At 38.1% G+C, this 25,935-nt stretch overlaps 1 protein-coding gene across 2 annotated transcripts in view; it reads right to left on the bottom strand.

Annotated features, from left to right (window-relative positions):
- PIP4K2A (phosphatidylinositol-5-phosphate 4-kinase type 2 alpha) overlaps positions 1-25,935 on the bottom strand; it is a 111,461-nt gene that overhangs the window by 39,678 nt on the left and 45,848 nt on the right. For both annotated transcript variants that reach the window (XM_063413710.1, XM_063413716.1), the window contains 2 exons: positions 11,793-11,890; positions 10,598-10,694 (listed from right to left, as the gene is read on the bottom strand). In XM_063413710.1, coding sequence (XP_063269780.1) covers positions 10,598-10,694; positions 11,793-11,890 — 195 coding nt within the window. The remainder of the gene's footprint in view (positions 1-10,597; positions 10,695-11,792; positions 11,891-25,935) is intronic.

Below are 25,935 nucleotides of genomic sequence, written 5' to 3' on the forward strand. Positions count from 1 at the left end.
CCAGCAGAGCGTGGCTCTAGCTGAACAATGTTGGAGGTATTAGCCCCATTAAGTTAATAAAAATCAGCTGCTTATACAATAGCATTAGTGAGCTCAAAATTCAAAGAAGTAAGGGTCAGACTGCCCTGTCCTCTTCAGATTTTCCCAGCCTTCTCCAACTTTTCCACAGTGTGCCTTGGATCTCTGGCACAATTAAAACATCTGTCAGCCACGCATACCCTGTTCCACTTAACAGCTTCACTTAGCAACTCACTGCAAGTCTCCTGCTCTGAGTGTGCCTGTTCTGCCAATTTCCCATTCACTTCTCATCTGTGAAGTTTTAATCTTGTGCCTGCTGGTTTTTTGGTCTCAGGAGAAAGAAAAGGTTTTGTACTTTTAAAGTGTGAATACTTTCATGAGGTCACTTAAAGACTACACTAAATTACTTGTGTAATTACTTATACAATTGGAGACACATTTAACATGCCAAGCTCACAGATACCTCTACTAGATAAATTTCTCCATACATTCCCTTCTTTCCCAAATAGCTTCCCTCTGACAAGTCACTGGTGGGAAGCTTAAGTGCCCTTACATAAATGAATATAATAAAAAAAACCCCCACCCATACAGCACTGACTAGCAGGCAACCAGAAATATTCATTTGATCTTCTGTGCTGAGAAGCTACCAATCACAAAGAATTTGTCCCATACACAGAATCAATTTGATACAGTAAGTTAAAAAAAAAAAAAAAGAAAAAGCTTTAAATATAAATATATAAATTACAAAAAAGCTACATCATTTACTAGCACTTAACTTCCCAGAGAGTTTCTGAGGAAAAAAAAGTTCATCAGCACACCTAGATTACATGTCACCAAGAACAGCATATTCTTTAGCAAACTACCTGCAAGGTTGTTTAATTTCATTATAGACCCACTCTCAATCCTCTTTCCCAAACTCTCAGCAATCTCCACAGAGTTTTATTTCCTACAATAAATATGTATCAGGTAAGGAAAAAGGGTTTTTTCCATAGGTGCTATTAGGGCCTGATCCACAATTCTTTGACATTCACAGGAGGTTCTTCTGAAGATTTCAACAAATTTCATAAACTAGAATTCAACAGAACTGCTTCCCATCAGAAGCTACTTCATTTCACCCAGCATTTCCTAAACTGAACTCCAACCTCTGCTTTTGGATTAGATAAGTTTCAGAAAGGCAGTTCTGATTTTTTCTATCTTCAAAAGACCAAGATTTACCATTTCAGTTTTTCTAGTATTTAGCCATTTGTGTTGCTGGAACGGTGAGTCTAATTTTGAATTTTAATTATTTCCATCTCTGGTCATCCATATTTGTTTTACTCCTGAAATACCTAGTATTCTTTTTCTGCAAAGATATTCACATGCTACTGACTTGGGTTGCAATATGTAACCAAAAGTGTGTGTTCTATTTGCCACCTGTTTAAACCGGCTGGGGAGGTGTTTATCTCTTGTATAACCCATTCCTCATAACTCCAGGAGGGAGGGGGCAGGTGTCTTCTGTTAATGCACCAGCTGTTAAAACCAGGTGGGGCACTGTTCCTTATCTCTTTCACGACCCATCCTCCCTCCAGGGGGATATCTGCTGTTAATGAGCCATCAAGGCTCACCACATAACTGATAAAATTACATCATCCCATCGTGAGATGCTCCACCCAGCGGGAAGAGCCAAGCATTCCTACCTGGATAAAACCTGCAATTCAGAACACCAGGAGAGCCAGTTTCCACTGATTCCCAGAGGAAGACTGGACCCATCTCACCACCTCTGGACCCTTTTCTACAGGATGATCTCTAATCCAACAGAATGACATCTGTCACTCCAGGAGGATTTATTTGGACTGCTTCTGACACCCCGACCAACAGAGTGTCAGGTCATATTCTGACTCTATCAGTATTTCTAGGATTATTTTTGTTTGCTCGGGGTTTGGTTTTTTTTTACTATTATATTTGTATATTTAGTATTTCTAGTACATAACTGTTATTCCCATTCCTGTATCTTTGCCTGAAAGCCCCTTAATTGCAAAATTATAATAATTTGGAGGGAGGGGGTTTACATTCTCCATTCCAAGGGAAGCTCCAGCTTTCCCTGGCAGACACCTGTCTTTCTAAACCAAGACAACTTCTTACTTCTTAACTGTAATTTTTCCAAGTTCAGCAGGTCAGACTCTGTCACTCCCAACCCAATGGCATTCTTTATGTCCCCAAATTCCTTTGACACTTTTCCAGTATTTTTTCTACATCCAAATTTCAACTTCCTTTTTTAAAGACTACTATCATCAAAACTATATATAGTTTTAGCTTCAGGTATAAGATAAACAGACGTCAAAAAGAAGTTAGAACTCTTCCTGATCTTATTTTTATGCCTTCTATTTATCCACCCTAGGGTACAGTTACTCCTTCTACTCTGAAGGCCGCCCTAGTGCTAAATTCTAGTCCTCTTTGCAATGTTGTTCCTTCTCAGAGCTACCACCTCCCTGAACACAGCTCTCATCTCTGTAGTTCTGCACTCCTTTTTTAATCATATAAGTATTCATCTCACTATATTAAAAGGATCTCATTTAGACAGGCTCAGAATGTCCGGTGATCAAAATGGATTTTGTACAAAATCTTTGACTTTATTCTGCTTCAACATTTCAATGGATTTTGCATCGTTTGCAAGATTTCACTACGTGAAATATCAATTGCTCAATTAAATTTTGACTGTTGTCATTTAATTATCCATTATTGATATAATTTTTGGTTTTTTTTATTATAAAGCTCTGCAATAATTAGCATTTTTAAAATGCAAGACACAAAATATCAAGGCAAATACTTTTAAAGAAGCATCCTCGAGTCCTTAGAAGCCAGCTAAAACACTACCTAATGCTTTATCCTTTGGAAGTCTATTTTTACCTTGCACACTGGTCAACAAAAATAGCAACTTATTGTAATGAAATAACAATAATGATACAACTCATAACGTTAGTTATACCAATAGCAAATATCAAAAAGTACGCTAATTTCCAGAGAGGCTTTGATTAATTCCAGAAGTAACAAGTTAAGTTTGTTTGGAGCTATTTTATCTAATTGAAACTATTTTTGTGAAGAAAACACACCAAGCAAAGCCACTGAAGTACAGGAAGAACTTGTCCCCCATATCACACTATAACTGCAAGCTATATTTATAACTGGCAAAGTATTGCCCCCATCTTCAAAGACAAACTGCTGGTGAGCCTCTTCTTCCTCTGCCCACTTTGCTTAAAATGTTCACAGCATGAATTTTTATCTCCACAGTGGGAGGCCAAGGATTAGCCCCAGTCTCCAAGAGGGTGGAGAGATTTAAAGGTCAATTTAATTAGCTCATTCTAATCTCTCGCACGCCTAATGTAAATGTCATTGTTTTCTAACTGCTATTCCAGCAGACAAGATTGTATTTTAGAAACTTTGAACACATGAACTATGTGTTGGATGTAATACAAATACTCTGTGTAACTAATTTAAAAAAGGATCCTAATAAAAATTGCCATTGAGTCAGTGCTTTTCCTAAGAAAGAGTAAAAGGGCAATAGGAAAATTCTGGTGGTAAAGCATAGAGAGCTTTAGAAGAACAGTAATCTTTCAAACTGACTGGCTTAACAGCTTCTCATTGATTTAAATCTTCCTCATTTCATGACGTCTGGACAAAGGCAAACAATGGTTTCTGGTGCTGTGATCTCATCCAAAAGCTGTGGAAAATGAAAATGAGCTTCACAAGCTCAATGTACCCTAAAGACAAATCAGATCACATCCCAGACTATTTAAGAGTGCCTCTGGGCAAGCTTTGCATGAACAAATAGGCAAAAACAAGTGCACAGATGATGCTCTGTGATGACTGAAATCACAGGTCAGTGGGAAAGCCTGGCAGTGGCTCATGGCTGTTGGAGGATGATGTACATGGTCTGGCTGTTCTTCTGCAGCAGAAGTCACAATGCTGCTCTCTGGCCCAGGCACAGCTTCCAACAAGACAAACTTGGAGCTTACCCCAACCTTTTTTTTTCCCTTTTTTTACATGACCTCAGGAATCATGGGTATGGAAATTAGACCAGGATTACTGATTAGGAAGGACATCAGAGAGACAGTGTCGTACAACTCATAGATGACATAGATGCTCCAAGGTCACTTGCTGTAATTTGAAACAAGTAGCCCACATCTGAGATGATTTTTAGGACAGTGTTTTGTCAGTGACTTAGAGGGAAGAAAGGCAAAGCACTGCAGTTTTTTTTAACAACAGAGGCACCAACCCCCGAGATATCTGCATTGTCAAGAAGTGACAGGTAGGGATGACTTTTGGGTCTATTTTGTATGGTGACACTGCATTCTTGCCATTAATCAGGTGCTTATCCGGAAACCCTACTGCAGAATCACGACCAGGCAACACTGATCTCTGACACTGGAAGGTGTATAAGGAGTCTGACACGGAGAAAAGCATACCTGACCTACCAGTAACATATGCTACAAGCACGTTCAGGGATGTAACCTCCCCTGCCTTTGCCAGATACGTGGACAATTTTGCATGATCATTTCTTGTCATCATGTCATCTTGTCATAAGCATGACTCTTAAAAGACCTATGGCAAACGTCATGGGACCTCCAAAAGATGAAAACAGGACACCACTGGTCCTGTGCTGCACCTATCAGAAATATGGAGCTCCTTCTATGATCTTATTAAGATGTGGATGTACACACTCCAAACACCTATGAACATTCACAAAAAAAATTGTATTCAGTTATTACTATGGTGAAAGACATGAAAAACTTTGACAGAGAAAGGAGAAACACAAACTTTTTCTTTTTTGCACTGAGCTATCCTTCCAGGAGAAAGGTTATGGGTTCCTTGACTTCACTGAATAAGAGTTAATGAATAAAACATGAGGGTCTTTCCTAAATCAAGTTATCCTATTGAGACCATAGATCTGGGTTTGGAGCTGTCAGCTTAAGGCATGCATTTGCTTTGGAAAGAGTTAGGGCTCTTTTCTGGGAGCCTTTTCCCTTTAGCCCTGCAAAGCTTGGCTTGATGCCTTCCTTTCAATAGTTGTGTCTGTAAGAACTCGGGGAATACCTATCAGTTTGTTCTTTTGATGTTGCCAGCACATGCTAAATTACTGTTTTCCAGTTTGAATGCCCAGTTGTGAATGATACTCAGTTTAAGCAAGGAACAGCTGAAAGCAAGGCAAATTAAATGTTTTCTAGGGAAAACTGAGAGAAACCATGAGTTAGAATTTCTGCTGCCATATGTACTAAGGTTAAGTTGCATCAACCCTAAATTATTATTTGGGCTGACACTTAGAGCACTAAATCTTAGAACATTAGATTTAAATTACAAACTTCATTTTTTACATGCTGGAAAGTCTACAAACAGCACAGGTTTTGTTACTACAGCTGGTTCAACACTTTACTACCACCACTGCTTATACTCATGTCAAACAAGACATCTGCAGTTCTGAATGTCTCGGTATTAATGTCCATTTGTGATCCACAAATGTATACTCTGCTACATCTCATCTGACAAATGAGCCCAGTAACTTCTCATGCACTGTCAGACTTACCATGCTAAAATAAAATGACTAGCACTGGTATTTTCTTTACAAGGCAGTTCTTGCTTGGACAATTTTTAATGCACTTTATGGAATTAATTGAAGAGATTGTCTCAGGAATAAGCTACAACTCCTAACACAGTTGTTGCTTATCTTGCTGTCCGCAGTTGGATGCTAGAGGTGGCTTGTTCTTTCCCAAAACAAGGGCCAAGAAATAAAAACATGAATTTAAGTGCAGATCCACCAACTGAGAGCTCTGATTAATATTCGTCTGAAAAAACTTATTCTGGATTGCAAAGTACTTTTTAAGTTCTTAAGATGATGTCTTAGGACTGGATAAGTCATGTAAAATGAAGAAAAATATTTAGAGAGTGGTAAGAATTTTGACGATCTGAAGTTTAGATACCTCAAAAGAAAATCATATTGAAGGCTGACATCTAAAAAACAAGCCTAGAATTTGCACTGTTTTCCTGATGCCTTGTCATGTGTCTGGTCTACAAATCCTTCTGCACAGAAAACTCTGGGAGATATTGAAAAGTCTCCCTAACAGCCTTATCAGAAGAAGCTAAAAATACTGATGTTTGTATGGTTTGTTATTAGGAAAATTGCTTAAAAGCAAGAATTCTCATTAATTATTGTAAACTTCCATTTTTTAATATGGAAAAATGCTTAGAGAAATATCAAGCATAGGTAAATTAAAAAGACCTTACAGCTCATCTGCTATAAGTTCTTTATTAATTCTTTGTCTTGTACAGAGAATCACTACAAACTGCTCCTGCAGGCAGGAAAAGTCAGATCTGAGCCTGTCTCCTATTACACCAAGCACTAAAACTTCAAGGGAAGTCAGCTGTGCTCTCCCTCATCCCCAGTAGAAGGCTCATTAGGTACACTGGGACACTGGTGCCCTCTGGTATGAGCAATTGTACTTTATTGGGCAAGAACCCAGTCTTCCTCTTTTGCCTAGCAGAATCCAGATGTAAGATTCAGCAATAACTTTAAGCAAGAACAGATGTGTTGGAGCAGAGTAAAAAAAGTTTCCCTTCCCAGAGCAACAGTAGGAGATCCTATTTTTCTACAGATTGTTGGGGGGTGTTAGGTGAGATGCCTGTCTGTTAATCTCTCATAATTTTGCAGTTTACAGAAGATAACCCTATAATTCTTCTAGCAAAACTCTGCTCTTGGATTTTCTAAGATAACAAAGTATGTCAACTGACTTGAGAAGAAACCCTGAAGAAAACCAGCTATCCCATTAATTGGGCAGGGGTGGGGGGTGGGTAGAGGGGGTAGAAATCTTTCTGTAGACTAGCCTTTACAGTGTCTAAAGCTGAGGGGGAATGCAGAAATTAAAATGAATTTAGTGCTTAGTGAGGGACTTCACAATATACATTTACAAATTTAAATGATTGTCTAATAATTTTTTCTTTTCTACTAGAAACAGTTAATGCATTCAAGTATTCTCCTGTGAATATCAGAAGGATTCTTTTTCAATTAAACAAGAATACACTAACAAAAATACATAATTTACCCTATCAAGGCAAAATCTGTCATTACTTAATGCTCTGGCTTTAGGAATTATTTTGACACTTAAAAAAGTAATCTTCAATCAGAGATCCATATGTACTTTCTTGTAACATCCAACAGTACAAAGCAAAACAACAGTCCCTTTCCCTTTGATAATTTATAGTCTTTGTAAGTGGTTAAAATGGTTTTAAAGTTTTTCCATCATTCAAATGCAATTTTGATTCATACTGACTGATCATCAGTTGTGTTCCCTCTTTTAAGAAAAGAACAGCCAGACCAGTTTTCAATTTAATGCAGTAACTGTTCTAAATTTTTTTAATATAAAAACAAAGTTTCTTAACCTAGATTAAAGACTTCATTTATCATAACAAGTTTGTATTGGCCATCTTTGAATGAAACTCAAGGTTTCACTAACTTCATTCTATATTTTCTATGCTGCTGTCCATTATAAAGCATTAATCACAAAAACATCCACACTCAGTATTAGCAACCACACATGTATCTCCACCAAACTTCAAACCCAGTTCAGTACTAAATGTCTCTTTATTAGCTATGAAATACAGACAGATGCAGGACAGATTACCATAAACATCTCAAAAAAGGGAGTTGGTTTGTGTCATGGGAAGGAAAGATCATTTCAGGAACTGTATTTGCCATTACTAGAAATGCCTTCCTGTAAGGCATGAACCATACACAATTTTAGGAACTCCTCTGACTCTGAAGTCAAGACTACGTGTAAGAACAAGCCATGTACTTTGTGAGATTTAAATCTCTCTTCAGAGACAAAAGGAGATCTCTGTAAGACAAGTTCCATATATTAATTATTCCACATGTGAACTAATTCTATGTGCTAAGTAGTCCACAAAATTACTACAAAATGAGAAACGCAATGTAAAGAATTAAAATTACTATAGTTCACTACTTAGAGCATATGCTACCAATTTTTTTTTCATGAGGTAGGTTTTGTTTTTTTAGTGCTTACTCATAAGGAAAGACTATTTGCCCTCTGGAAGAACTCATCAAGGATATCAGCAGAACATTCTGAAAACAAAGGCATTTAAAATGAATGTTCCTTGAGACTGTGACTGATGTGTCTGACTAATGAACAAGGTAATTGGGTTTATTTATCTAAACCAATCCTTTCTGGCTCAATCATGGGAATTATACTGTTCACAGTTGACTAGGACTCCATTCCTGAAAATCACTGTGTAAGAAAAACTATCAGAGAAAGTAACTTGATATTTCTTCCATAACATTTCCCTTAATTCTACACTGCAAATAATTTCTCAATTTCAGATTTAATTCCAAGTATAAGAAAATAATTTTAATCAATAATAACTGGAATAACTTCCTTGAAGACAAAAGTTATCTGAGAACAGTATATATAGTGAAACTCCCTTTGTCAAATTAGATTCCCTTTTTAAATCACAGAGACTGTAACATTAAAATGAAAGCAACTTCTACATTTAATAGGGATAATCCCTATTTTACACATGGGGAGACAAATATTTTTGTTTAGTTCTGCAAAAATAATTTAATTTTGAAAGTGAGTTCAAAATACATTAATACTTAGAGCATTTAATTTCTTTTCTTTTTAATCAGATTAGTCCACTAGAAAAAGAATTTAGAGTGATAAATTGCTTGGGCTGAGGAAAAAAGGAATAGGGAAGGCAGACATTGTCTTCCCTTAGGTTAAAAGTAATATTAACTATCTTCTGTTTTTCACTAAATATGCTTTAAATAGTAAAACCCATGAGACTGTTTTTCTAATACATAATTTTGCTGTATCAAAAATCAGGATGTAGTTACATGTTCTTATTTTGGATTGTTCATTGGTTACATTACCAAAACACATAGCTACAAAGAAGTATTTTTGTTTTAATCTGAAAATATGGACAGTTTATCCAGTGACAGTTCTTAAATGCTGTTTTATCATTGTTATCATTAATAAATCCAAACAGCAGTATAACATAGTTACAACAGCAATTTCTGTTGCAGAAAAGCAGTGCAGATGGAAACATTTCACAGTGCTGTGGAATGCAGCATTTTTGATCATGCCAAGTTTGCCAGTTTTAATTCACTATAGCATCTTAGTCTTCTAACATTTACTGAACTCTACCTTCCTATATCTAGTAATGTCAAAAGCCCATCTTCTAAGGATGGCAAGCATGAGTTGACATCACAATTTTAAGAGCAATCACATGTCTTCCTTCTTTGACACTCATCCTTCTCCTTTGTCAAGAAAAATGAAATCTTCATATAAACAGATCAACTTAATTCTCAAGCAATAGGATCCTCCTTGGTCCATTAGCAGAACTGAACCAGGAATGCAGTTTGATATATCTGTTAAACCTGCCAGCCTCAGTACCAGTGCATTTCCTTTTGAACAGCTCTTCATAAATAGGATAATGAAAAATCATGGAACTTCATCATGACAGCTCTGCCAAAATAAACCAACAATCCTCTTCTCCACTGAATGGCAAAGTGTCTTAGCAAGGTTTTGGTGGCTGTACACTAAGATTCAAAACCTAATCTCCGTCTACATCCCTGCACATTTTAACCCACCTATGCATTTCTAAGACATTGTTTGATTCTGAAAAGGGGAAAACTGGTAAAAAGGATTGTTGAAGGACTCAGACATAGATTTTGGCTGCAACATTCAGTTAGCTCCATTGGCAAGAATGGGAGTGTTATTGTACAAATGAATTTTGTACCATTTGTTTTGCTATTAAAACCATATCTTAAACATTCTCTTAATATATCTTAGTGACATTATAAATATAACTGCAGCTCAAATCAAAATAGTTTAAAAAAGCAAAAGAATATGAGAGGAAGCAGTACTGGGTTGCACAGCAAGCGTTCTTTAGGACAGGACATCTTGTAGTGTGACTGCAGAAGGAATTATCCCTGTGACTGAAATGCAGTGCATTAGGAACTGTTAGTGGAAAAGGGAACTGTCAGTGAGAACGGGCAAATCAGGCTGAAACAGAGTTCAAGGACTTTCTTTTGCAAAGGCAGAACGAAACTCTGCATGGAACAACCCTGCCAAATCCACAGCAATTTCTTACTTTGCTGTATCTGCTTTACACAAGCAATTTGTTTCCCGATCCTCTTAACAACGGGAAAATGAGACCTGATGAAGCAGGATGAAGCTGGCACTTCATCAGGAGACTCTCACTTCACAGGTCACACTCCTCTAACCAAAAAGAGCACGAGAGGGGGGAAAAAAACAAAGGCTGTGGTCATTTCAGAAACCACATCTCATACAGACAGAACACTGAAGCAACTCTTATCTAAGTGACTCAGCTGAATATAGAATCTCTTGCCAGAAGTGTCCAGACATTATTTTTCCTCCTTATTGCAAGAGGTATTACCCTGCAGCTTCAATAAATGTGAATCTTTCACTAAAGATGGCAGAAAGGCAGGCAGGAACCAGAAGACAGCTGGGACAGGCCAAAAGGTAAAACAGAAATGTGCATTTCACCACTCTCAGCTTTTTCAAAGTGAACTTACCTGAAAGTCTTGATCATCAATTCCAAATCTCTCTCTTAGATTACGGAAAACCATTGGACAATATTCTTTAAATTTGAAATGACTTGGCATGTTTTCTCTGAAAGAAGATAAAACCAATGCAACTTCATTACTGTGCATATATAATAAGCAACTCCAGAGAATTTTGTTTCAAAACTGTTCATAGAAAGCTGAGGGTAACAACCCTCTTAGAACTTCTCTTCTAATGCTTTCCTTCTTCAATGAGATTGGGTTATTTTGTTTTTCTTCACAATGTTTAATGAATATTTATTTGCTTGCTATAACATCTATGTTGCAGCTAAGGAACTACAAAAATGAACACAAACTGTATTTTGACAATTCTCAAACATGGACTTAAGAGAAAAGAATGCTTTCCCACTGCCCTAAACTTACTTCAAAGGTGAAAACTTAGGTTGGCTTATAAAGAATTACTATACTATCTGTGACATAAAAAAATACTGATAGTACCAAAACTTCAAGAAAATTTGACTCATTCAATACAGAACAAATTTTAATATCCTAGTGCTCATTTTAGACTTATACAAGAGAAAAGTTATTTTGACCTTTGTCACACAGCAGAAGTCTCAAAGTAGAATTTTTGTTTTCTACATATATTCTTGAATAAAATTCAGGTTATACACAAACCAATATTAATAGTTTTGTATGTCTGTTACATATTGCTCATGAGGCATTTTATTTTTAAGAGACAACAGATATTACATGAAATTACCATAATAATTTTGAAGCTTCTATATGATGGGTATGATTTTGTATTATGGAAAATAAAAAGCTGAACATTATCACATTTGAGATAGACTTTAGATTCTCATTCTTATTCAAATACTACTCTTAATAAAGAGTACATGCACATGAAGTTATGTTTTTAGAAATACACAAATAAATCCTTATATTAGCCATAAATAATCACACCAAGAAAGGATCACCGTCAATATCTAAGATACTCATAAGGCAATAATAAACCATATGGAGGAAAAATTCTACCCAGCAGCCTTTGCTATTGCTTTTTAGAACAGCACAGATGGTTATGTTTATCTCAGGATTAACTTAATCATCAAAACTTCAGTCCCATGCACTGAAAAATAACAGAGTTCATAGTACTTCATAAAAATATCATTGCTACTATCCACTTCTACACAAAATTGTTCCTTGTACTTACTTGTTGAAAAGGTGATTGTCCACCTTTATCTTTGAGTACGCTTTGAAATCATCTGGCATCAACATAACAGGGATTTGAACATGGCTCAGTTCATTGATCTAGAGAAAACAGAAAATATTTAGTTGCTACTGTCTTTGCAAAGATGCTACAAATATATTTTAATTCTGAAAGTCAACTATTTCCTGTGTATATATCCCAGGAGCGAATGCAGGTAACAGAAGAATGTAGAAGCAGTGTTATTCTTTCGAGATCAAATGCAATCTCAAGAGTGACACTTCAGAAGAGAAAAAACAGCATTCCATATTTAGACTGTTTCAGAAATAAAAAAGTGCTTTAAAGCACACCTGGAGTGTACTTTTTATGGAAGGTCAATGACAATGCCAGCAAAATGGTCTCCTGTACCAATACATTGTTCTTGTTTTGTCAGACAAGCTGTGTTTTCCAAAGATAATTCAAGTTCTTTACTTCCAATGACTACTGACCCCTGCAGCTTATGAAGTCATCTTACACGCCTGTGTCTTGAACTGTTTATAGAAAACAAAGTGAAATTTTGCATCCATGTGAATGTATACACTTTCAGCTCAATAAGCAGAAGTTTGTTTCCCACACTAGTGCAAAACTCAGATGAGTTTTTGTAAGTCACAGTATTCAGGTATTTCTTTGATTGTTCACATTGGACAAACCATTTACATAGATAAGGTTTTTGCTTAGAAATAGAGATGCACATAAGTCCTAAAGTTTTCCTTATTTTCTTACATTTATATGTATTTATATACCACCTACTCTTTCTAGCTTTGAAATGAACGTTGTCAGTATTCTACAGATTAGGATTTTTCCACTTATATTTGTAACTTACTTCTGACCACATCTCCATTACAAAATGTAGACAACTTCACCACAGCTTAGTTCGTAGGCATGTTTTTAGCACTGCATGTATTAATCTACCCTTACTTTACTTAACTAAAACATGATAAATACAAGACAGAATTGTTAAGCTTGCAATGGTCCTTCCAAACCAGGAATGAGATACCCATTACAACAACAATCACCAAATACCCATGACACACGTTTTAGCCGTGGTTTTACAGCACTCTACACCCTCGTCATGCATCTCAATTTACCCAGTCAAACCTTTCTGCTCATACAGAGCACATTTTTTTCTCAGCAGTTTTCTACAGGGTTTTCTACAGGTTTAGAGGGAAGACCCGCTTTATAAGAATGGAAATGCACACTGGGGCTGGATTTAGCAGCACAGGTATGCTCCTCTGCTCCCTAGCACTGTTTATCCACCAGTGTTTTCCAACTAGGAAGATGTTAATTGCCTGTAAATGCTACCCTGCTTAAGAGAGGCTTTTGGAGAACCCTTCACTGAAGCAGCTATAAGTTAAAAATACTGGAGGAAAAAAAATGCATTCCCTGCCAAGTATGACCTTCAGAAGTCTTGAAGTTAAACAAAATAGGAGAAAAGTGAAGAGTCTTCTAGCTCTTACGCAGAAGAAAGAAACCAGCATGGGCAGGCAGGTCAGGCGGTCTCCTTACCTTTCCATTCTTAAAAGCCCCAGTAATGTTCCCTGCTATGTCTCATTTTTATCGTTCAGATCCTTGCAGCTCACATGAAAACTGCTAACATCTGTTGCATTTTACAGAATGCTTCTTTGGAAAGACCTGAAAAGTTCTAGATAGAAGCATGGCAGCTATAAGCAGAGCAGGGAAAGGAAAGGGAAAGAGGTCTGGGATAAGCTCAAAGCACTCTACTCCTTGTAGTTGTAGGGAGAACGTTCTTTCCCCACTCCAAAGGGAGAGAAAGAAGAAACTCCAATAAATTCTTGAAAACACAGCTGTACAAGCCTAATAAATCATGATGACACCTCATTAAATACAACATAAAATAACAAAACACTGACTGAAAAATCACTACATCCAGCATACATGCTCTTTACCGGAGCTGATATCGCCGTACATCAATCTCCCCCTGAAGCCACAGGGCAGTTCACGAGTCTACAGAACCAGTCTAGCTGCTGCACAAGTAAAACTAGGGACACGCAGATATATTACACAGAGATATGAAATCCTGAATTTGTTTTACAGAGTTACCATCACCTTCAGATGGCCAGATCACACAAATTTCACACTTGAACAAAGAGTAGCAGAAACATACATGCATATATGTTCCAGACAAAAATGATCCCAAGAACACCCTCTGAATACTGTCAAAAATGCTGAATTGAAACATTTTCAACTATCTACAACAACAAAGTTTGCTTGCAAATTTGCATTTTAGATTATCAAAACTGCATTGATCAAATTTTTATGCATACCTGCTTTCTTAATTTGCTGACAAACTTTCTCTGCATATATCTGTAGATTAGCTTTCATGCTGTGGGTATTTAAATTTGTGCTATGTAATGTCACAGTTTTACTTGTGCCTGCAGGCCTTACCAGCAACACCTACATAGTGGAATGAAAAAGCCCTTGTATATCCAATACTTTTGGGATTCTCTGATTTTAAGAAAAAAATTCCAGAATACTTCTCCTAAGAAGTTCCCTATAAGATGTGAATGTACACTCTCCCCATTCCCCAATCAAGTAGAAAAATGCCCACTAACAGAAGTTTTGATTTTTTTCAGGAGGGATGAATTTTTCAAGGTGCATTTTTTTTGTTGGTGTTCTTGGTTGGTTGCTTTGGTTTTTTGGTTGTTTTTGGGTGGGGGTTTGTTGTTTTTAATTTTAGGATTCATCCAAATCTGAGGTAAAGTAAGAGTAATTTCTCTATTATTTTTGGGAATTCCTCTCTAGCAGAGTAGGAAAATAAAAAAGCAGTGATGAATACACAGTAGAAGTGACCTTTGGTATAGCACACCAGCTGAGTAATGGCATATCCCAGCAGCACAGACCATTAATTAATTTAAACCTTTCAAGTACAAGGCCTGATTCTTTGTGCAATTTTTGGATAGATTTGATGGGGCCAGACTGGAAAATGCACACAAGACAGAATGGAATACCCGTGTCATTAGATCTTGATGGAAACTGGAACCACATTGTGTGGGGGAGGGAGAAGAAACAATATCCAAAACACCCCCCCAAACAGCTCTTGAAAAGCTAAAAGAAAAGGGAAAGGTCAGAGGGATCAATTCTCTACCTGGCTATCACCATGTGAAGAAACAGTCGCATCTGAAAGACATTAAATATGAAATGCAAAGAAAACATTTGGAGTCTTCCAACTTATCTCAAATGAATATTTTGCTTCTTTTTCTGTGTTTAAAAGTTAAGCACAACAGAAAATGTGTTAAGATGCATGTGATACCTTTGACAAGTACTACGCCCCTCTCTTCATGTTACCCATTAAATACAGTTAGCTCCCTTAGCAATACCAAATGAGATGTGTGTGTGAGGATGGAAGTTCACTATGCCAAAAAACTGTGTTACAATAGCTGTAATAATTACATAAGAAATACCCATTTTCCTCTAAGGAGTGCTTTTGAATGCAATAAAATTATAAGCGAGAAACAATTTCCCACAAGAGATAATTGCAATGCATACATGAAGCAAAAAGAGCTCACTGGACAGAGGACTGAGGGCTCAGGATCAAACATTCATTTAACTGCAATTACTTCTGAGAATCCACATGTACAGCATCTCTATCATAAATGCACGTGTATCATATTGAGAAGGAAAATTCTATTAATCTTGCAACCTAAATCCTTTAATTGCCTTGAATTATTATTGCCAAAGCAAAATTTTGCTGCAGATTGTCTTTTTTGAAATGCAATGCTGGCTGTATCTTTAAAAAATTCAAATCCCATAAAGCAACCTCACAGAATGTATTGTTTTAAATATAAATGACTAAACTTTTAGCTGCACAGTAACCATGCATATTACATATAAATACCTCCTGTATTAATAACATTTGTAAACTCATGCACACACAATATTAAGAAGTGACCCAGAAGCCTCCCTTTAAGTAATTAATTCAGCATCTTCTGTGATATTAGTATAAACACAGGTGGTTATGTGACTTGGAACATCTCCCAACAACTTACAAGCTTTAAGACACAAGAATATTAAAAGCCTTAAACTGGCATTGCCCCTTTAAACACACATGCAAAAAAAAATGTGGCTCAGAGTGGCGGCTCAGCCATGGGAGGTGGGAGAGGGCCAAAAGAAAAAGCAGCTTTCAGGCAAAAAAACGACTGATTGCAACTCATTTTGCTCCTGCAGGTTTAGGATTGAATTCACACTGTCAGGAAAACAGAGGTTGTAATTAAACTGCAAATAAGGGAATAATAAAAGCCTACTGGACATTGAATAAATAGTAAGACTCAGCTGGTAATGATTTTGAAATTAGCACACAGAGAGGTGTTCCCACAAAGCCATCTTATATTGGTGACATTTCAAATAAGCTTCTCTAATTTATATGATTTGAAATCAAGCAATGAATATATCATAAATTGTTAGGCATTATTAATGGCCCTTATTTAATTCAGATACATTCACCCTAAACACCACATTACTAGGGCGATGCATAATTAAGCATTAGTTTTCATTCTGTCAGAACATAAGCAGCAATAAATTGCTTGTATGCAAAGCAGACAATGAGATATTTAAACAGCATATAATAAAGGCAATTTACAGCACATATTGCATGTTTAGCCAGAAGAGTCAGAACAATAATCCTGTTCTCCAACAGATACAAGGTGATGCCTATTGCTACAATGCTACAGCAAGAAACCTGCATAATACATTACAGCTGGTATTACTCATTTAAAAACCCAAATCAAGCAAGCAAGCAACCAACAACAACAACAAAAAAACCCCATAAAAAGCTCAAAGAAGCCATGCACAATGTCCAAAATTTAATCCTCAACAGATCACAAATCACACTCAGACTACTTAGCGATGCCTAGTTTCTTTTGAAACTCTTCCTGTTTAAAGCCTTCATACTCTATGGGGGTTTCTGCATTTAATGTTGCAGTTTTAGTATACAGCATAGATCCTGTTTCATTTTAATTTAACGTATCAGCCCACCAGACTCGCTGAAACTATGAAGGGATGAGATGTTTTCACACAGAACAGCCTGATAAAACATCTCAGTCGCAGTTACAGCTCTTGGCAGTTTCACACACAGGAAAATCCCTGCTGCTCCTGATGCTGGATGTGGCAGAAGTTGTGGAAGTGCTACTTTCTTTTCAGCTGTTTATCTCCCAGCTCTCTTTGTGTACTGAAACCCAATTCACAGCAGTCTGATCTGCTGAGACAAACAAGCTCCAACTGGTTTGTTACTCTAAGAGAAAGTCAAGGGTATTTTTCACAAATCTGCGTATTTTTAAACACTGATTCTGGAAGAAGCAGGAGTGGTAGAGACTTCGGAAGAAAGAAATTATTGGGGTCTAAAAATAGAACTGAACTTTTAACACCACCAGCAGTTCTGAAATTTTTATGTTCTTAGTTTTACTTTCTGCATCACAGCTTCTCCTTTGGCAAAGAAACTTGCACAGACGTCTGAAGAGAAAAAACCAGCAAACCATATTTTCGTTTTAGACACAAAGTTACCATTTTGAACAGGCCACAGACTTCCTCAATGACACAGTTAATTAATTTACTGGTAGGTTAATGGTAATGAAAGCAAGCCTATGGGCTTCTAATGGATTGGTCTTACAAAACAAGGCTGCAGAACACCACAACAGAGGAAAACTCTTTGGGGTATAAAATTTCACATTTAGAAGACTTTTCTCATTCTGCCAGCACCTTCTTGATACTGAACACCCTGCAGGTCTTACCAAACAGAGCATTTTCCTGATCACTAGAGCACAATCACCTAGAAGATAAAGTTTCTTAATCTCATTAATTCTATTGTCCTGTAAAAAGCCATTTCCAAAGCTGTTCCTATTTTGTAAGGAGTGGAGGCTTAGGTTAAAGCCCAACAGTCTGAGTGGTGACAGGCAGAGCTATGGGCAGGCATTTACATCCTCTCCTTCCCAGATGTGGAACACACTGTGGCATTGCTACCAGGACAGTAAACGCCTTGTGCTGAAGTATAAACTGAAAGTGAAGTGATTATTTTACAGCTCTTTGAAATCTACCTTGAAGGGTCTGAAAAGGGTGGATGAGGTCAGCAGCTAATCAATTTTGTGGAAGACATTTGCCTGTTACAGGGCAAAATCATCATTTGATAAATGTCATTTGACAGTTTAAATTACACTCAAACCCATTCTTGCAAGAGAAATAAAAGGTTAAGCTAAGTTCTGCTGTAGAGAAATAAATCAGTTCAGCAAAATACTCCTTAATTTGTTTTAAATGAGGTTTTCATCATTTCAATCACTCAAAAATTCCTCTCTTTCCCCTACCTTCCACCCCTTCCCCCTCCCCAAAGGTAAAAACTATCCAGGTTTTTTTAAAATTTCACAATGTGTTAGAATTTAGAAGGCATAGAAGACCACTATATAAGCAATTTCCAGTTACCTATTCAGAATCAAGTTGTGAAATTAATGCAATTATACGATTAAGAAAGAGGGTAAAGCATTTAACTTTCTCTGGGTGTTTAGAATAATTGCAATTTAAGGTATATGAAGAGAAAAAAAAACCAAAACAAATTAAATCATCTTGCTGTCAGGTAAAAGGCAGCTACATAAAAGAATCTAAGTTTTACATGTCTTAAAACATCTACTAGTAATTACCAGAGCAGCTTTGTGTTTTTACAGATCAGGTGATGACTGTCATTAGATTTCTGTCTTTGAATAAAATTCAATAATTTCATACTGGAGAAGTGGCACAACTGAACCAAAAGCATTCCAAACTGCCTTAACATATACATTTCCTAAAGTATTAAGCACAGAACATCTGAAATACACCCCAAAAGTATTAACTATATATCCTATTTAGCAATACTGAGAAATGAACACCTCAATTACAGCTTTTACATTTTATCAAAAAGAGTACCAAGACCTTTCTTAAGTCTTATGGTCTGCCTTTGAATCAAAACAAACAAACAAAAAAAAAACAACCCACAAAAAACAAAAACCAAAACCCAAAACAAATTCACAGTAGACCCCAGATATTTTAATGAGACTTCTTAGCTGCTGTTTTCCACAGCAAAAGGATCTGTTTGGGCAGGGAAGGTCTGTAGTACATGCATCCACGTGGAAAACAGGATATTGTGACATACTCAAGAAAGCTCTGGGCAGGATATTGTGACATACCAAAACCAGCCCTAAAACAGAGCAAATGGTTTTCAAAGAGCATTCATGTTCATTTTTAAATTTGGAGTATCAGGGTCCAAAAATCTAGACAAAGGGTTTTATAGCTTCGTTATCACTCCTGTTCAGAGAGTTTGGAGTGGGTTTCAAGAACCTATAACCAAAGCACTTAAATCACATTTCCTTCCCAACTATTTTGATGCAAGCTTTTAAGTCTTTCAAGTCTCTTGGACATTTGCACAGTCTAGAATATCCAGAACAGCTGCTGCATACTGTCAGACAAGTGTTAAGTCACATTTCTAAAGATTTGGTTAAAGTTCCCATGAATCTCCTTACACACTTCAATTAGTGCAAAAATTAACACTTCACAATGTGCCAAATAATCTAAGGCCAAAAATAAATTAAGCAGATATAATGTCTGCCATGATAATCCCTCATTCTCCTAAAGGCTAGGTCAAATGGCATAATATCTACAAATACACTAATGCCCATTAATGAAATGGGAAATAGAATAATAGAAATATGACTTGTTTGTAGTGCAGATTTTTGACAAGCTAGACACTTATAGTAGTAAAAGGCACACAAAATTAAAGTCCCGTCTCAGTCCAAAAGAAAATTGTAAAGGACTGTAAGCTCTTCATATTTGGATGAGTTGTGAGGCACACTTTACACATGAGCTCATCCTTGTTTGCAAATGCAATTGTTAAGAAGACAACAAGAAAAGTGACACAGCTCAAGACAACAATTTGCAGGCTATTAGCTTGCTGCAAATCTGACAAAAGAACATTTTATTTTTTGAGCAAAAATATCAAGTTGTCCTCTTGAATCTTAAATTTGTGTTGCCAGGTTGATGCACTTTGACAGTCTTTCATATCAATGGGCTTCCTCAATTATTGTTTGGAATACTGATTTAAAATACACACACTTGTCACAGGGTCTGATAGCCATCTGGTCTGTATTTTTCTAATTAAAAAACAAAATGCTTATCTGGCAACAGATAAAATTTTAGCTCACTTGGCTTTGTCCTGAAAGCTTTACAAAAAAATGACTACGAAGAGGAAGATGGTAGGAGACACCATTTACTATGACATAGGTAAAAGGTTTAAAGAGAAGTTAAATTCTATATACAATGTAAAATACACAACTCAGAGACAAATGTTCTGCTGAGTTTCTAAATTATCTGTTTATTGTGGATCCTAGAAGAAGAATTCAACAAGGAAGAATAAAATGAAATAAAGTGACGCATATTCCATGAATTGTGTTACTCAGATTTGGAGAAAAACCGAATTTGCCAACCAACCAGCAAACAAACCTAAATGAGTCTATTAAATAATGCTCATCTCATAACAGCTTTTAAGATTATATTTTTCAAGTATAATATTTCTGAATAGGAAAAATGAGTTCATGAAATTAGATATAAGATTCCAGTAAGCAGTTGAACAAACAAAAAGCTGTAGCCTTACCCAAATGCTATAACTGAAAAATGAAAATCAATAGAAAAAACTTCTTCCACACAGAAAGGCGAAGTGTAATGGGAAAAGAAACCTATGGAACCATTTTGCCTGTAACACTCAGCTGCTTAACGAAGAGAAAGGCTTTAGGAGCATCCTGCCTAAGAAAAGCAACCTGGGAAGTATGCAGAACAAGTGTCATAAAACAACAATTTAAGGCATCAGATGGGCCTCACTGTTTTTCACAAGTTATAACAAATGTAGAAAAGCCAAATTTTTGCCTATTTTTACACTGGTATAATGAAGGTAATGCACCTCACATTATTATTTTTATTATTAATAGTAGTAGTAGCAACAGTATTAAAGAAGACCAATTGTGAAGGGGTTTTAATGCACTGTCATATATTCCAACCTCACAAATATGTTATTATTTAGCAAACTGTTGAGTTGTGAAAAGATGACATTAAAGTATGATTCCTTTGGGCCATTCCTGACTATGCATTAGGTGAAGGCTAGAGCTGTGAGGCAAATTTCCTGCAAACAGCAGCAATACTATTTGCATTATAAAAATCTAATTTAAAAAGTTAATTAACTGACCAAGAGTGAGACTGGAAGTACATGAAGGTCACGGTACCTGTATTTCTGTGCTCTGTTAAGCGGTGCAGCAGTTGCTCTCGGTAGCATGGACCAACAGAGTAATTGGAGAGCACAAGGGACAGAACTTGTTCTGCCAGCACATCTTAGCCTGCAGCTAAATGCACCTTTTTTAGCCTCAACCTAAATCTCCTATCCTTCAGGAGAAGGAGTAACTTTACATGAAAGCACCATGCAAAATATTGTCCTAGAGGTCCAAATGAGTAAAGACTGCATTTCCTTGGTTTAGAGAAATCCCTCCATTCACCTCTCCAATGCACCTTGGTTGTTGCACTGTATTCCTCTTGCGTTTACCATATAATCTTTTACTTCAAAATAGTGTAATGCCTGAGGTTGGGCAAACAGGTCTGTAGTCACCTGTGAGGGTTATCAGCTTTCCAGGTTTTATCAGGATATGTGGTGGTGCATTCCCCTCTGTCCTGGTTTAGGGCAAATTTGGCAGGAAACCTCTGAATGGAGTCCCTGTGGAAAAGCAAACCCAAATGCCCCCTCCACCTACTGGTCCAGGAAAAAAAGTCTCCTTAGAGAAAAGTGGAAAAAACTATTTATTTAACAAACAAAATGCCCACAAGCACAAAGAATGACTATGAAACAATAAAACCTCTCATTGTTCTGCAGGGAGATGGTAAATTCAGAAAGTCCTTGCTGTGGGTGGCTCGGCTGGTGTCATGGGTTAACACTGGCCAGATGTTAATGCACCCATGAGTGTATGTTTTTCCTAATAAGCTACTGTGAGATGTGGTCAAGAACAGAGCAGAGCAGGCCTAAAACTTGAGAACAGAGAACAAAACTTTATTACATTACATAGGAACAGAAATAGAAAGGAAAACTCTAAACACACACAAGAACAGAAATGAAAACTTCCCAGAACATTTCTTCTCGTCCCCCAATTTCCACCCCCTACACTTTACCCTCCATAGACCAAACCCTTGGGTTTTAAATCAAACAATCACCTCAATCAAACTCAAAAAACTAATCTTCAATTCAGCAAGGGAGAGAGGAGCCTCTCTCGCACCACAGACTGCTCCTCAGAAAACACGGGTCCACCCCTTATAGGTTTCCATGTCACCCGTGGCACCGCAAGGAGAAGCTGCCGTGGTGACACCTTCCTTTCCATGTCCAGTGCTCTCACCACTGTCTATAGGCTGAAGCTGCATACAGGGCTCTTTTAAGGATACTTGCATGCCGAGCTCTCCCCATCTTTCCCCTGGGGCCGAGGGTTCCAGGAGCAGGTCTCCCCTGAGGGCAGAGGGCTCCACCACACCCTCCCCCCCCTCTCTTCTCTGCTCGCTCCACTCTTCAAGTGCCAGTCACTGTAGCAAAAGCAGAGGCAGCTGTATCCACCCAAATGCAGTTTATCTTCAAAAGAGACTTGAGTTCAGTCTATGGCTGACATTATGCAAGAAAAATCCAGCTCAGAAAGCCACTCCTCTCATTCTTTGCCCATCCAAGGTTCTTTTCATCTTCTAACTTTATCATCTCGGTACCAGGCTGGTTTTCTTTCTCTTCTGAAACCACTAGCCATAAGAAACAATGTCTGGGAAAAGTTTCTTTCTGCCTCAGAAAGAGTTAACAGTTTCTGGCTCCCGGCAGGTGCTGCAGGCTCAGGCACTCCCAGGCTGGGCAACTCTCACATGCAGCTGGGCACTTTCTCCGGGAGGGAGATGGGGGGGGACAGGACACACGGAAGGCACCTCCACACTTTTCCACCCCTCCATCCTGGATGGGGCAGCTCAGCTCCAGTCCTGTCCATTCTCTTCCCCACCCACCCTGGGGCTCCAGCTTACTTCAGCCCGGCCGCGTGGCTCCCCTCCCACATCCAGCCTAGTAACTGGGCAGAGGAGAGGAGATGCTTCCCTGCTGAAACCGGAACCCAAAAGAGGCAGACCTTCTGGGAGTCCTTGCTTTTAACCCCTTGTGTCCTCAGAGGCGTGTCCAACCTCTCAGTGGCCACTAAAAATGCCAACATTCAAACCTGACCACTGATTGGTTTGACCACAGCCTCTTGAAAAAAACCTCACTTCCCCTCAGACCAGGACAGCTGGCTCAGTCTCTTATCAGCCCCTCCGGCCTGGCAAATGCCAAGGTCCAGGCCCTGGTGGGCCATAGGTGCGAGATCCCAGTGTCCCTCTGGGTTTTTCCAGTCCAGGCAGGTTCAAACAGTCTCAAGAAGAAGGAAAGAAAACATCCCAGGGAGCTTCTCTGCCTCAGCTAGCTAGCTAAAGCTAAAAGCAAAGGAGATCTGTGTCCCGCTGTCTGTCCGTGCTGCAGATGACACAGTCCAGGAGCAGCATGTGGAGCAGTGAGTGCAAAGTCTGCAAACAAACTTGGCACTTCTTCTTTCCTCCCCTCTGCTCTCAGAACCAGACTTAAGAACACAGTATCCTACATAAACAGAACAGACCACTGGGCATACAAGCATCAAAGTCACCCCAGGACACCCCCCATCCCCTTTCCAGTCTGCACTGGGATCTGAGAAATGCTCCATAGGCCCCAGCCTTGAAAACAGCACCTGGGCCCAGCTCCTCTTGAGCTTATCAGAAACACTGTCTGCTCCCATGAATGGCTGACAAGCTCCTGTTTTCCTTATGAACAGCCTTGGAAAAATTTTCTTGCCTGAACGGCACAATGTTCCTGTTCTTACACTTTTAAAGAAAGTGCTGACCCAAAGTGTGGCCAGGCTGGAACACTGTTATGACTAAAGCCCACTCCCTTGCGACCCTATAGTAAGTGGTCCAAAATGAGTCCTTTGAGCTCTTCGGGGCTCAGTGGGCTGTGATCAGTGACCTTCCTCTGACTAGGGCCTCCCCAGAGCCAGAGAACCCTCATGTTGCCAAACTTAGAGGCTCACTGAACAATGAGTTTTGGACTTACACCTCCACTCCTAGAGACTCAACCCTTCACCCAGGTTGATGCAGGGCATTCAAAGCAAGTATTTCACTGACCTCCAAGGGAAATTTTTTACAGGTGTCTTGTCTGCACTGCCTCTTTATGTCTCTGTGCATCCTCATGCACATATGCTACAGCAAATCTGAGAGGAATGCTGCTTTCTTAGATGTTTAAATACCTTGGACATTGAAGCAAGATAGGCCTCTAAGTAAGCTAGTTAACCTTACTTAAATACTGTGAAGTGTCGTTCTTTTGCTGAGTTGCTAAGTGTAACTGCAAAGTTGTAAGTTAGGTTAAATGCTATAAGTGTTATTTCTCTGTTAAATTGTCACGGTTAAGTCATAAATTAAGGTGTAAGTTGTTAGGTATAAATGAAGTATTGTTCCTTTGTTAAATTATTTGGTTTAAGGTAAAAGGCATGAGTTAAGGTAAAGTACTGTTGAGTTTGAGTGCTGTTAAATGCTGTTTTAGGCCAGGTTCCTTTTCATCCTTGCCCTCACTGCCTTTTTATCACATGCACCTAGATACACATCCTTAGATAGTTCTCAGTTCACTTCTGTTTTGATTGCCTGGATTTTGTTTGGATTTGTTGTTGCTTGTTTTTCCTTGCTGTGTCTTAACTGTCCTGTAAGTAGTAGAGTGACTCTTGCCAATGAACTTTGTCATGCTGTCGCTTAATATTAAATCTGGCTTTTGCTGATACCCTTGCTGGTGATTCTTTAAGCAATCTCAAACTCTCCTTCATAACAAGACGCCGTGCAGACATTTTGCTGCATGAGGCCACTGTATGGGCTTTGTTTATGAAAGTGCTCTCAGAGCAAAAGCAGAAGCTCTTGCTAGTCAAGACACCATGATATCTGAAAGGAGACATGAAAGGCCTTAAGTCCCAAGGAAACCAGAGAGAACCCAAGCTGAGTAGCAAGCTCAGAACAGACATCTAGGATGGTTTAAAGGTTGTTTTAGCACTTGTCTGTCCACCTCATGGTCCCTGACTGTTATGTACAGTTTTTAAATATGCATTAACCTCCCCTTCTCACAGACATTAAAATATACATTTGTTTGGATATATACTCCGCAGCTTCTGGCCACTGAAGTTTACATGCCACTCTTTCAGAGTTTGGCAAAGACCAGTATCCAGGTATGGTTATAATGAGCTGAGTTTTGCTAATGCCCTGGATATTCTTTTTCCTCACAGAATCTCAATTTATTTTGGCAGTAATACTGCATACAGAATTTCATTAGTTTGTTATCATTACTTATGAGATATTAACTGCCCAGATATAACAACTGCAATGTTCATTTTGCTGAAGGCCAAGTATTTAAATCACTACACATTATTTCAAAACCCTAGAAAGCCTTCCCAGCCCTGCAGAAGAAGAGGGGTGTAAGGGGAGGGTGTAGCAGATCCACCAGGGGCTCACTATCTCCCAAGTGCTGTTACCCTCCGAGTTCAATTGAATTGGGGGTTGAGATAATTATACAACTCAAGGTAAACATCTTTATCCCTTGATATGAAATAAAATATAATTTGTTAAAAGCAACATAATGTAATTGCACAACCCTTTTCCTCTGTTTGCAGGTCAGAATTTTGCTATCAGAGGATTTCATAAGCTTAGGGGGACAATAGGACATGTTCAATAGGCAAGATGACAAATCCGCTTTCTATTTATACTTTTTATAGCCCATAAATAAAAAGCAACCCCAGTGGTCTTAGTGCTGTTAATCTGAACACGCACCAGTGCCACAGTGCCTCCGAAAGCAGATCAAACAGAAATTGCCAAACTCTGTCATTCAGTAAGCACAGCAACAACAAAACATCGCTTCAACTGTAAAGACAAAACCAAACTGTAATGACACAAAGTTTTCTGCAGCAGTTTCTATTATGCTAGCCATGGTAACACTGCTCCAAATCCAGTCAAAAAGCATTTCCCATGACGAGGTGGTTGGTGACAGTAT

Source organism: Prinia subflava, chromosome 1, assembly GCF_021018805.1.
Source record: "Prinia subflava isolate CZ2003 ecotype Zambia chromosome 1, Cam_Psub_1.2, whole genome shotgun sequence".
In the NCBI taxonomy this organism is placed as follows: domain Eukaryota; kingdom Metazoa; phylum Chordata; class Aves; order Passeriformes; family Cisticolidae; genus Prinia; species Prinia subflava.